The 13,860-nt window shown below is 39.4% G+C and overlaps 1 protein-coding gene across 4 annotated transcripts in view; it reads left to right on the forward strand.

Moving 5' to 3' along the window:
* arhgef1a (Rho guanine nucleotide exchange factor (GEF) 1a) overlaps positions 1-13,860 on the forward strand; it is a 260,502-nt gene that overhangs the window by 238,693 nt on the left and 7,949 nt on the right. For all 4 annotated transcript variants that reach the window (XM_028795071.2, XM_028795072.2, XM_028795074.2 and 1 more), the window contains 2 exons: positions 102-503; positions 11,756-11,933. In XM_028795071.2, the coding sequence (XP_028650904.1) occupies positions 102-503; positions 11,756-11,933 (580 nt within the window). The remainder of the gene's footprint in view (positions 1-101; positions 504-11,755; positions 11,934-13,860) is intronic.

The following is a 13,860-nucleotide window of genomic DNA, read 5'->3' on the forward strand; positions in this document are numbered from 1 at the left end:
AAATGAGGCAAAATATGAAATTGTTGTCATGGTATTTATCACTTCTAATGTTGAATTGTGTTTTAAATCAAGAGTTCTCACACATCTTTTAAAAATTTCAGGGTGCTGTTGTGCAACAAGACTCGGTAGTGGAATTGTGCCAAAGAGAACTGCCAACCGTGGGCCTTAACGTTGGGAGCGAGAGGGGACGAGACAAGCTGACTCGCTCCCTTTCCGGTGGTCTGGAGTCTGGAATGGGATCAGAGTTGGTACTTCTGCAACGACAACATGCACTTCTTCAAGATGAACTGAGCAGAACTAGAGGCAGTGAAGCTCGCCTTCGGGAAAGTGAGAAGTCCCGGGCAGAACTCGAGAAACAGCTGCGGGAGACTCGGGAGCAGTGTGCCAGCCTGCAAGCCCAGCTGGACAGGATCCGTCTGCAACAAGGCAGCACCAAAAAGTCGGGCCTTGTCCGCAAGTTCAGTCTGCCAACTGTAGTGGATCTGGCTAGCACAACAAGACAGGTATGATTTCAGACCCCCCCCCCCCCCCCCCACCATCTCTGTTGTAGCCCTGCTTGGGTATAGCAGGATAATTGCAGAAGGCACCACAAACCTATTTTAATTATGTTAAACTGGTGATCTAATTAACTTGAACTTTGAAGTATAAGCAAATATTACGCATTTGAGTGGTGAAAGAAGTTTTAAAAATTAGATTTTCACTTCCATTCCAGCTTGTCCTCTGCCCACTTTAACTGTAGCAAGCATTGTGAGATGCTTGAACTGGAGAGTGTGGTGCTTTCCTGCTAGCCCAAGTTGACATCATGAAGGAAATTTTGCAGGAACTGAAACTCTTTGTCACTGAGCAACTGGAAAGTGATAACCCTTTAAACTCTGACTCATTTTTTGGCTGTTTTCTGATACTTAGAATTAACTGGCTTATAACTTCATCATCCTTTCCTCACTATTCATGTTCTATCCGTCAAAATAAAGGACAGACATTTATCTCTCTATCATAATAAAAAAAATCCTGGGACGAGACGTGACTTTTTCAGAGAGATACTTTCATGTCCCGGAAGACGAGACTTTGTGCCAAGAGATTTAACCATGCCTGGGGCCGGAAAAATAAAAGACAAAGAGTAGATGACAATGTAGAACGTTGTAAAGAATTCAAAACGTTGGCGCGAAAGTCTCAAAAAAAAATGATAGTAAAGATCGCATTTGCACTAACAAATGAAAATTATTACTTGGTGAAATAACGGAACAGCAAAAAGAGATCGAATATATGGACATAGGTGACATGACAGAAGTATGTAGATATTGTAAGGCTTTAAAGTTTAAGTCTTTGACTTGTAAATCATCTACTTCATGTTGCCATCAGGGAAAAGTAGTGTTTCTTCCCAATGAAGAGGCGTATCTGTGAGAATTAAGATTTGTTGTTTGGTGAAAGTGAAATCCACATATGCGAGCGGCAGAAATGCGTAGTGGAGGCCGGGGGTCTTGGTGTGCGAAGCGAGTAGGGCGTGTGACAGATGTCCAGGGACCTTGCCCCACCGGGATGCCGGAAGTACCAGAAAGAGGGCAGTGTTTTTCCTGGGCCCCAAGGGGGTAGCGCCCCTGGGTTGTACAGGGGCCACTGCCGCCAGGGGGCACCTGGATAGCCCCTGGACTAGATTATGCAGCACTTCCGACACACCCAGAAGTGCTGCCAGATGTTAATCAGTGAGCACCTGTGACACATCTGGGGACTGGGTAAAAGGGGCCACCTCACTCCAGTCAGGAAGCCGGAGTCGGGTGGAAGAAGGACGGAGCTTGCCAGTGAGGAGTTGTAGGCGGCCGAAGAAGCAGTGAGGAGCCAAGAGAGACTGAGTTTATGGTGATTTGTACATTGTGTGTTGTCTTGGGGAAAGGGTTGTAAATAACCGTGTGTGATTCAAGACTTTCTGTGTCAGCCTGTCGGTGTCAGGGTCCAACATGTCCACAGGGGCAAAGCCCCCTAGTAACTGGTAAAGAAAATAAAAAAATCTGTATCCAAACTACAATATCAGTATTTGCCAGACTCAAACATCTTTACAGAAAAAAAAAAACCTAAAATATAGAAAGTGGAAAACATACAAAGTGTAATGTGTTACTTGGATGTTGAAACACCCCACTTATTTAGTAAAGTCTATCCGTTAAATTGTATGCATTTGAATTAGGACGTTCAGTAAAGCCAACGGTGCTGTAATGCAACAATTCGTCCATCTTTGAGGGAAGAAAGAAAATCATTACAACTTGGCATCAGGGTATGTAATATGGCATTTTAATGGCAAAACACTATAGCAGCAGCTATTAAATTAATGATTTTATGCATTATTTTTTTTAAAATTCTACATTATTGTTTGTATATTATTCATAAAATAATGAGGCAGAGTTTAAAAGGTTAGGTCACCATTTTAAGTGCAGATGTGATGCAAAGTCCTCCTGCTGCCTGTGCCACAGAGAACCCGACTGGGTTCATTAATTATATTAGGTTAGCAATGCCTCTTTTCTCTGACATCATCCCAACTATACGAAGGTTAGATTAAGTAGCAGTTTTAAATATTAGTATTGCTTTTTTTTTTTTTTTTTTTAAATGGGTAGTCTGGTGGCAAGAACAGGATACAGTGCTCCATATTCATTTTTACTGGAACGTTATGGGCTTTGAACAGTTTCATAGCATTTGCCTTTATAATTGTTCCTCTGCTGTAAAGGATAAGAATGTTATGTCCATGTAATCCCTTAAAAGAATAAGTTTGGAATTTTTGAAGTCAAACTAAAGTTTTCTCAATTATAGCAAGTAATATTTGCCTCAGAGACGTGTTAAGTGAAGGATTGTTTCTAATTTACAAAAAATGTCTCCCTCATCAGCTTATAAAGGTGGTCTGTAGGGGATCAGAGCAAATATAAAACTAAAGACTTAAAACTTACCAAATGCATCAATTTTCAAGTGATAAAGGATCTAATTTCAGACAATATTATTTATACATTTGAGGAATATTTGTGCAGATTCTCGGCATTATCAGATACATACATACATACATGTTCATGTTTCTATTCACATTGACTGGCGCGGGTGGAGTACTCATGTAAACACAACCAGTATGATAGAAATGCTGGAGTAAAATAAGATAAAGTGACACGATTGTCTGTAGCCATTTAGTTTGTTAATTGCCTTTCAGGTTAAGGGGGGAAAAAAAGTTTTAAAATACTTGGCATGGGAAGATAAAATTTTAAAAATGTGCCCTTTACTGTAGTGCTTCGATTGGCTGTAAAGACCCCCATATGAAGACTTTCTGAAAGCAGACACTGATGTAATCTGCCTGTTTGGTTCTTCTGGCTTTGATCCCTCCTTTCATTTGAATTTTGAAAATGGCAAAAATATCTCCAGAATTGCATAATTAATGATAGCTGGAAGATTGTCCTTTGCAACACAAGTGACAGCCTAGAGAGCAACCAAGTTTGCTTGTTGTCAGACATGTTTGTTTTTCAGTGGCAGCAGCAATAAGCCCATTCTTCCTTGATAGGCATTTTTTGAATGTTTTTGACATGTGCACCACCAGTTGGCAGTTGTTCTCAGTGTCGCAGTAAGTCCAGGCTTTACCTTTTTGTTGTTTCCAATTGATTTTTTTTTTGTTTGTCATCTTCAATCTACTGCAGATCTTCATTGGGACTTCCTGGCTCATACAGGATAGGCTAAACATTTCATCATCTTACCAGTCCGATATCTTGATGGTGTAAAATGAGATCTAATTTGTCTAAATCCTTAAAAAATAATTTAACCAAAAAAGTATAGTCTGACTGATGAAATTGCTATCATGGCACCATTGCAGCTGCAACATTAATGAAGGGTTGCAACACAAGGAGACATGGAAAGAACTGAAGAGGACTTGTTTAGCATTGGTGGAGTCCAAGAAAATGAGTTATCAAAAATGAAACTTATGCACAATTCTGGTTTGTGTGCAATGTCAACAAGTGAATTAGTACTCACTCCAAAGTTCGTTTTACATTCGCTCTAGTGCGCATATAGACCGCCAGTTCATCGTTCGTTTGTTCGATTTCCTTCTAAATCACACTTCACTTAACACTACAGCTGTCCAGGGCAAATTAATATACGGAATGTAAAATAAAATAACTTTGGTATTTGTAAAGTTGAAGATACCTGCTTAATCTTCACAAAATTCATGCTGCTAATTTGAAATTTTACAGATTCCATTAAATGAAGTGCTTTGGTAGTGTGAAGGACTAGTAAAGGATGAAATGTTTAGTCCTACAAAATGACTGGCAAATATCAAGATTAACAAAAAAGACTGTTTTGTAGATGGAATCACAAGAATTGTGATGTTAGAAAGTGTACAGTTTAAATAAAAAATTAACTTGATTGATTAAATTAAAAGTTCAAGTCACATGGGCACAAAGAACAAAATTGTTTTTAATGTTTCTGGCTAGTTCCAATTTTTGATATCTGCAAATAAAATCAAACTAGACACAACTGTAATTAGAGATACCTACAATTGTATTCTGGAGAGTGAACACTGAGGGACCTTTCCTATTGACATTGTTAGAACATGAAATAAGATTTTGACTAATTAAAATTTGAATTTCCAGTATATCATTTAAATGGTGAAAATGTAATTATTGATAAGTAAAATGGACACTAAGACATCAACACTAATAATATCAAGCCCCCTTAATCCAGTTCTGCATCACAAGACAAGCATAATTCTGTTTTTAATATTTTATCATAAAATATTTAGTTTGCTGTGAATTGTTGCTTAAATATATTGTATTTTAAGTTTACAGTCTGCATGTGTGTCTTGGGCACTTGTGAAAGTGGGAATGATTTCAAAATTAGTGCATTGAATAGTTTTTATTAATCTATAACTGCACCTTCTGGTAAATTTAAACAAAAAAAATTGAAAACAAGAACCCCTTTACCTTACAAACTGAAATCATTCTGTTAGGTCCACTTGCATGAACCTTGCAGAGGTACTTGTGTGGTAAGCTGAAGACTTGCTGCTAACACCCCATAATGACAACGTGAAAAAAGTTTACTTGAGATTTTTGCAAATTTACTAAAAATAAAAAAACTGAGAAATCCCATGTACATAAGTATTCACAGCCTTTGCTCAATACTTTGTCGATGCACCTTTGGCAGCAATTACAGCCTCAAGTCTTTTTGAATATGATGCCACAAGCTTGGCACACCTATCCTTGACCAGTTTCGCCCATTCCTCTTTGCAGCACCTCTCAAGCTCCATCAGGTTGGATGGGAAGAGTCAGTGCACAGCCATTTTAAGATCTCTCCAGAGATGTTCAGTCGGATTCAAGTCTGGGCTCTGGCTGGGCCACTCAAGGACATTCACAGAGTTGTCCTGAAGCCACTCCTTTGATATCTTGGCTGTGTGCTTAGGGTTGTTGTCTTGCTGACAGATGAACCGTCGCCCCAGTCTGAGGTCAAGAGCACTCTGGAGCAGGTTTTCATCCAGGATGTCTCTGTACATTGCTGCAGTCATCTTTCTCTTTATCCTGACTAGTCTCCCAGTTCCTGCCGCTGGAAAACATCCCCACAGCATGATGCTGCCACCACCATGCTTCACTGTAGGGATGGTAATGGCCTGGTGATGAGCGGTGCCTGGTTTCCTCCAAACGTGATGCTTGGCATTCACACCAAAGAGTTCAATCTTTGTCTCATTAGACCAGAGAATTTTCTTTCTCATGGTCTGAGAGTCCTTCAGGTGCCTTTTGGCAAACTCCAGGCGGGCTGCCATGTGCCTTTTATTTTACTAAGGAGTGGCTTCCGTCTGACCACTCTACCATACAGGCCTGATTGGTGGATTGCTGCAGAGATGGTTGTCCTTCTGGAAGGTTCTCCTCTCTCCACAGAGGACCTCTGGAGCTCTGACAGAGTGACCATTGGGTTCTTGTTCACCTCCCTGACTAAGGCCCTTCTCCCCTGATTGCTCAGTTTAGATGGTCGGCCAGCTCTAGGAAGAGTCCTGGTGGTTTCGAACTTCTTCCACTTACGGATGATGGAGGCCACTGTGCTCATTGGGACTTTCAAAGCAGCAGAAATTTTTCTGTAACCTTCCCCAGATTTGTGCCTCGAGACAATCCTGTCTTGGAGGTCTACAGACAATTCCTTTGACTTCATGCTTGGTTTGTGCTCTGACATGAACTGTCAACTGTGGGACCTTATATAGACAGGTGTGTGCCTTTCCAAATCATGTCCAATCAACTGAATTTACCACAGGTGGACTCCAATTAAGCTGCAGAAACATCTCAAGGATGATCAGGGGAAACAGGATGCACCTGAGCTCTATTTTGAGCTTCATGGCAAAGGCTGTGAATACTTATGTACATGTGCGTTCTCAATTTTTTTTATTTTGAATAAATTTGCAAAAACCTCAAGTAAACTTTTTTCATGTTGTCATTATGGGGTGTTATATTTGAATTCTGAGGAAAAAAATGAATTTAATCCAATTTGGAATAAGGCTGTGTGGGGAAAAGTGATGCGCTGTGAATACTTTCCGGATGCACTGTAACGGCTCTGTGTGGGCCATACCAACTGCTGCAGGATCCTCTATACCTCTTTTTGCTACAGATAGTGTTTTTTTAAATTAATAATTTTAGCCATGTGTTTGGGGTCATTTGTCAAGCGAGAGAATCCTGCTGGGACTGATCAGACGTCACCCTCACACCTACCACAACCTCACCATTTTAGTACGTTGTCCCTTGTCTAGTCGTCATCATCTTTGCTACACAGCAGTTTGCTTCAGTTAGTCACTTTGGTCCAACCTATACATTCTGTCACTGGGTATTGGCAGCTGTTTGTTATATTTGATTACTTGAGCTCTGGGCTACATAACTGCAAAGAGCTCAGGTTTTTTAACTGGAAAGTAGTCTATTGCTAGGCTAGTTCTTTCTTTAAGAACATTTTAAATACAGTCATGAAAAAGTTTGGGAACCCCTCTTAATTCTTTGGATTTTTGTTTATCATTGGCTGACCTTTCAAAGTAGCAACTTCCTTTTAATATATGACATGCCTTATGGAAACAGTAGTGTTTCAGCAGTGACATTAAGTTTATTGGATTAACAGAAAATATGCATCATAACAAAATTAGGTGCATAAATTTGGGCACCTCAACAGAGATATTACATCAATACCTAGTTCAGCCTCCTTTTGCAAATATAACAGCCTCTAGACACCTCCTGTAGCCTTTGATGAGTGTCTGCATTCTGGATGGAGGTATTTTTGACCATTCTTCCATACAAAATGTCTCCAGTTCAGTTAAATTTGATGGCTGCTGAACACAGACAGCCTGCTTCTAATCATCCCATAAATTTCCGGGGGACTGTGACGGCCACGGCCATTCCAGAACATTGTACTTCTCCCTCTGTTTTGGGTCATTGTCTTGTTGGAATATCCAACCCCTGTGTAACTTCAACTTTGTGACTGATGCTTGAACATTATCCTGAAGAATTTGTTGATATTGGGTTGAATTCATCCGACCCTCGACTTTAACAAGGGCCCCAGTCCTGAAATAGCCACACAGCCCCACAGCATGATGGAACCTCCACCAAATTTGACAGTAGGTAGCAGGTGTTTTTCTTGGAATGCGGTGTTGTTCTTCCGCCATGCAAAGCTCTTTTTGTTATGACCAAATAACTCAAATTTGTGTCTCATCAGTCCAAAGCACTTTGTTCCAAAATTAATCTGGCTTGTCTAAATTTGCATTTGCATACAACAAGCGAATCTGTTTGTGGCGTGAGTGCAGGAAGGGCTTCTTTCTCATCACCCTGCCATACAGATGTTCTTTGTGCAAATTGCGCTGAATTGTAGAACGATGTACAGATACACCATCTGCAGCAAGATGTTCTAGCAGGTCTTTGGAGGTGATCTGTAGGTTGTCTGTAACCATTCTCACAATCCTGCACATATACCTCTCCTGTATTTTTCTTGGCCTGCCAGACCTGGGTTTAATAGCAACTGTGCCTGTGGCCTTCCATTTCCAAATATTCCAAATATTTTTGTGAACTATGTAAGTAAGTGCCTAAGACTATTATACTATGATGTGCGTCTGTGTGTTTATTATATAGCACAGTATGTTACAGGTAAACAGTACTTAATTGCAAGTTTCTGTAAACATCATTATTGACTACTCAATGTTGATTTTAGACCTACAGTATTTTTTTTAGATGTTTAATATTTAATTATCACTACTCAAAACAGCAGAGGAAAGAATTAAATATTCCTTTAATGTTGAAGAGAGAGAGAGAAAGGTAAAGCATAAGCATCCAATTCTGAACCAGAAAAGAGTTGTCATTCAGTTTGGGGGGCAGGGTAATCTGCTGTAATCACAGTTTAATTATAATTCAAAGAATGATTTGATAAATGCTCACACAAAAAATGACTGCAGGTTATGAAAATGAATATGAATCCAATCAACTTTTAAACATTTTTCATGTGCTGTTTGCTTTGCTACTTGTCTTTTATCATGCTATGGACTGATTTAAAAATCAGTCTCTCTCAGGCTTTTTAAAAAATGTGTTCCCACCACAACATAGACATATTTAAACACAAAGCTATAGTGCCTAGGTCAAAAAAGAAGATTCCATAGAGGAGCATCCATTAAATTTAAAAACAAACTGCCCCATCAAAAACTGAACACCTAAGCTGTTAACAGCAGCTGCCAAATAAGAATATACAGAGCCACAGTATCGTGAGACCACCACATCATGCAGTTTTACATAGCTGTATGAGGAAGTGACAAACCTCATGCTCTGTACTGTCCTCTGTCTTATGCCCTGAGCCTATTTTTTAGCATAGGTGGGGTTTTCCATCCATTTTCTAAACCTTCTTGATCCTGGGGTTTCACAGAATCAGTCATTACAATTACAAAGTTTAGCAGCTCTGTGGACTATTTCTTATATTAGCGCTGACCAAAATGGTCAGTCTGATTTAAACTGGGTTTATGTGATGATACATGAAATCTCACCCGTCAGGTAACTGGATTAATTAATAGCTCTGTTGCACAGTATAGCCTATGTGGCGTAAGTGTGATTAGTGTTTGTTTTAAGAACGCGGGTTTCCCAAAAGGTAAAATGGAAACATTTACATATCTATTACTAATCACTTGTATTCAGTACTAAATTGACTACCAAAGGTTTCAGACCATTTGAAAATTAACTCGGATAAGCAGTCTTAGTGTCTTGTGTGTGTATATATAGATCTTTTCTTAATCTGGACATTTTACTCCAAATGACCAAATAAAAGGCTCCATTTGGGAACCTGTGATCACATGAACTGCTGTTTCTGTTAGACTCGATAATAATGGCAGCATTACAGAAGCTCACAGAGTGGAATGAGGCTTCTCGTTTCTGTAAAGCTCCAGTGTTGACTTAGAATGCAGTAGTTCCCCGTATCCACAGGTGATAATATAGTATGTAAGACCTGCCGTGAATGACTTAAACCACAGATAGTAGCAAGGCCTATATATCAGTAATTTGTTTACATACAGTACTGTGCAAAAGTTTTAGGCAGGTGTGAAAAAATGCTGTAAACAAAGAATGCTTTCATACATATAAATAATGATTGTTTATGGTTATCAATTTACAAAATGCAAAGTGAGCGAACAAAAGAAAAATCTAAATCAAATCAATATTTGGTGTTACTACCTTTTGCCTTCAAACCAGCATCAATTCTTATAGGTACACTTGCACAAAGTCAGGGATTTTGTAGGATTCTAGTCAGGTGTATGATCAACCAATTATACCAAACAGGTGCTAATGATCATCAATGTCACACGTAGGTTGAAACAAAGTCATTAACTGAAACAGAAACAGCTGTGTAGGAGGCTTAAAACTGGGTGAGGAACAGCCAAACTCTGCTACCAAGGTGAGGTTGTGGAGACAGTTTCATGTCATGTCATGGCAAGATTGAGCACAGCAACAAGACGCAAGGTAGTTATACTGCATCAGCAAGGTCTCTCCCAGACAAAGATTTCAAAGCAGACTGGGGTTTCAAGATGTGCTGTTCAAGCTCTTTTGAAGAAGCACAAAGAATCTGGCAAAGTTGAGGATCGTAGACACAGTGGTCGGCCAAGGAAACTTAGTGCAGCAGATGAAAGACACATCAAGCGTATTACCCTTCGAAATCGGAAGATGTCCAGCAGTGCCATCAGCTCAGAATTGGCAGAAACCATTGGGACCCAGGTACACCCATCTACTGTCCGGAGAAGTCTGGCCAGAAGTGGTCTTCATTGAAGAGTTGCAGCCAAAAATCCATACCTCTGACGTGGAAACAAGGCCAAGCGACTCAAGTATGCACAAAAACATAGGAACTGGGGTGCAGAAAAATGGCAGCAGGTGCTCTGGACTGATGAGTCAAAATTTGAAATATTTGGCTGTAGCAGAAGGCAGTTTGTTTGTCTAAGGGCTGGAGAGCGGTACAATAATGAGTGTCTGCAGGCAACAGTGAAGCATGGTGGAGGTTCCTTGAACGTTTGGGGCTGCATTTCTGCAAATGGAGTTGGAGATTTGGTCAGGATGAATGGTGTTCTCAATGCTGAGAAATACAGGCAGATGCTTATCCATCATGCAATACCATCAGGGAGGCGTATGATTGGCCCCAAATTTATTCTGCAGCAGGACAACGACCCCAAACATACAGCCAAAGTCATTAAGAACTATCTTCAGCGTAAAGAAGAACAAGAAGTCCTGGAAGTGATGGTATGGCCCCCACAGAGCCCTGATCTCAACATCATCGAGTGTGTCTGGGATTACATGAAGAGACAGAAGGATGTGAGGAAGCCTACATCCACAGAAGATCTGTGGTTAGTTCTCCAAGATGTTTGGAACAACCTACCAGCCGAGTTCCTTCAAAAACTGTGTGCAAATGTACCTAGAAGAATTGATGTTGTTTTGAAGGCAAAGGGTGGTCACACCAAATATTGATTTGATTTAGATTTCTCTTTTGTTCATTCACTGCATTTTGTTGACTGATTAACAATTCTATTTTTGAAAGCATTCTTTGTTTACAGCATTTTTTCACACCTGCCTAAAACTTTTGCACAGTACTGTACATACCTATGATAAAGTGGTAATGAATAAATTATACACAATAAGGCATTACTAACATTAACTAAAAATAAAATACATAGTACAAATGCAGACAGTGAGAAAACTGTAGGCTAAAGGCTGGTTTTTACTGTATTTGACGTGTAAGTCTGGTTTTTAATGATATCCGACACATAGGCTTGGCCCCCACACACTGCTGGCACACGCTGGGTTGTCACCACGCACTGAGTGTGGAATGCTGCATTTGTTTTTATTTAATTATCCATTTGATATTTTTGGGTCACAGCAAATGGCAGATTAAGTGAATGCGGGGATATGGAGGTTCTATTGTAATCATTTTTCCTGGTTGACAGCTGTGCAGAATTTCCTTTATTTCTGTTATTAGTTATTTGGTAGGTTTTGCAAACTACCAAATCAAAAATGCTGCCATTACTTTTTGGCTTAAAGCTCAGCAGAGCTGTGGATTTAAGTTATCTAATTAGGCCTTAATATCTCCCAAAAATCCATGTCTGTCCTTTTGGGTTAATATGAGCTTTCCCCAGGAAGTGTGTTTACAGTACCATACCATACTATAAGCCTGACTCCATTGTGTGTGCTTTTTTTTTTTTTATTGCTGGAAACAAATAATTAATGGCTGGCACTACTACCCCTTTTAACGCCTTCACCTGTTCCTCCTTTAGGACATTGGACTACGCAGAGGAAGTGAAGATGACCCCAGCACTGCAGGTACAATGCCTGCTGGTGAAGGCTCTGAAGAAACTGACCATTCAGAGATGCTACCTGGAGAAAGTGACCCAGAATTGAATTCTGAAGAAGAAGATGCAGATGAATTGTCGGCCCGTTCATCCAGCCCCAGAGGTTAACTTTCTTTTTTTTTTTTTTTTAAAAACTACAGCAACATTGATACTATTGAGGAGAAATAGAAAGTTAGGGAGATAGTCAAGTAATTTGGAGACTTCAAGAAAACTTTCTTGCAAATTTTTTTTTGTATGATTGAAGTAGTATATCCTTCAAGAACATGAAGTACACCACTGCTACAAAATTAAAACAAGCGCAAGATGTACTGTATGTACATTGAAAATGAGGTGATTGTTTTATAGTGTTTTTAAGAACAGATGGTTCACAATGGCTTTAATCATATACCCCAACCAAAAATATATATTTTTAAACATGTTTTTATGCAGAACAAAAGGTTATACAATACAATTCAAGCCAGTGGTGACCGATGCTGTACAATGGAAAGCAATGTGAAAGACATCCATGGAAAAAAAGAAAAAAAATCTCACTTTGCTTATGTTGTATAATCCATATGTCACTTGTCCAGTTGTATATTCATAATGTGCAAAGCACATGCATTTTTTTTTTTGCTAAAATATCATCAAACTGATACTTGCAGAAAAATCAGCATGTATCATAAATAAATAGGAACACAACACTGTGCTTCTGAACTGAAGACTGAACTCTTCACCAATGAAAGAAAGGGAGAGGTGGAACCACTTGGTTCTTGCCTTATACCAGAAAATACCGAGATAGGCTGGAGCCCTCTGTGCCCAGGCTTGAGAATGTTACTATTTTAACATTATATGGTGCCTCGTACTTTGAACGATTCTAACTTTGAAAGTTCCGGAGTTCGAATGCTAAATTTGAGAGAAATATGATCTGGAGTTTATACGATGCCTTTATGTTCGAACTGTTCACGCAGTCAGCAACAGATGGCATTTATGCATAAACGTCATGTGTTGTGTACAGTCTTAGTGTTGGTACACCAGCTGTTGTTGACATACAGGCATAACCCGATAGCTGTATCCAGAATGAGTGAATGAAGCCAGGTTTGTGTATTATCAGAATGCAACTATCCTTAACGGTCTTATTCGCTGCAACCTGCAGTTTTAGTTTGTCCATCTTATTTGTGAGGGATCTTGTGTTGGAGAGAAAAATACTAGGAAGAGGGGCTTGTGTGGCCACCTCCATAGCCTCGCCAGTATGCCAGCCCTGCCTCTACCTCTCGTCCTTTGCTGCCTTTGTCTCCTACCTCTGGGGAGGTTAATGCTTGGGGAGCATCGGTTACCTGGCTGTGTCCGCTAGTATGTTGTGGAAGCAGAGGAACTCGGCTGTAACAGTCCACTCACTGCATAGTTCTATTTTTAGGAGATCATGCTGGCTGTAGACATTGTTCACCCAACAGAATGTCGTTATGACAAACAGCAACAAATACACAAAAGAACAAACAAAGTGCCAAAAGGAAGTGCACCGAGCTGCAGCGTCTGTATATTTCATATTATACAGTATTTGTGTATTACATTTATTGTTTTCATGTTTTAATTTGTTATTTTTACCTTAAATAATGTGTATTTGCTGTTTAAATTTATTGAAATGGTTATGGTCTGGGAACAGTCACTTTCCATTATTTCAAATGGTAAAAATTGATTTGGACTTCGAACAATTCAAACAGCCCCCTGAAACGAAATGAAGTTTTGAAGTGCGAATTTTATATATAAAATAATGTATTCATTTGGTTTAGGGTGTATGGTATTACATTTTTTTAAATATATTTTTAAATAACAGGTAATCCTCCACTAAACAAAAGAAATGAGCAATGCTGCACTAATAATAAAAAAAAAAAAAAAAAAAAAAAACCCCATATACAGTGTACTCCCCCACAAGTCCTTATAAAAAATGTAAACAGTCGTAGTTTTAAATGGCTTAAAGTACATCAGTGACTGACCCCTGTGTTCCAAAAGCCCACTGATCGAGTACTTTTAGCTGTTGATTGTGATTTGCTGAG

Source organism: Erpetoichthys calabaricus, chromosome 2, assembly GCF_900747795.2.
Source record: "Erpetoichthys calabaricus chromosome 2, fErpCal1.3, whole genome shotgun sequence".
Taxonomy (NCBI): domain Eukaryota; kingdom Metazoa; phylum Chordata; class Cladistia; order Polypteriformes; family Polypteridae; genus Erpetoichthys; species Erpetoichthys calabaricus.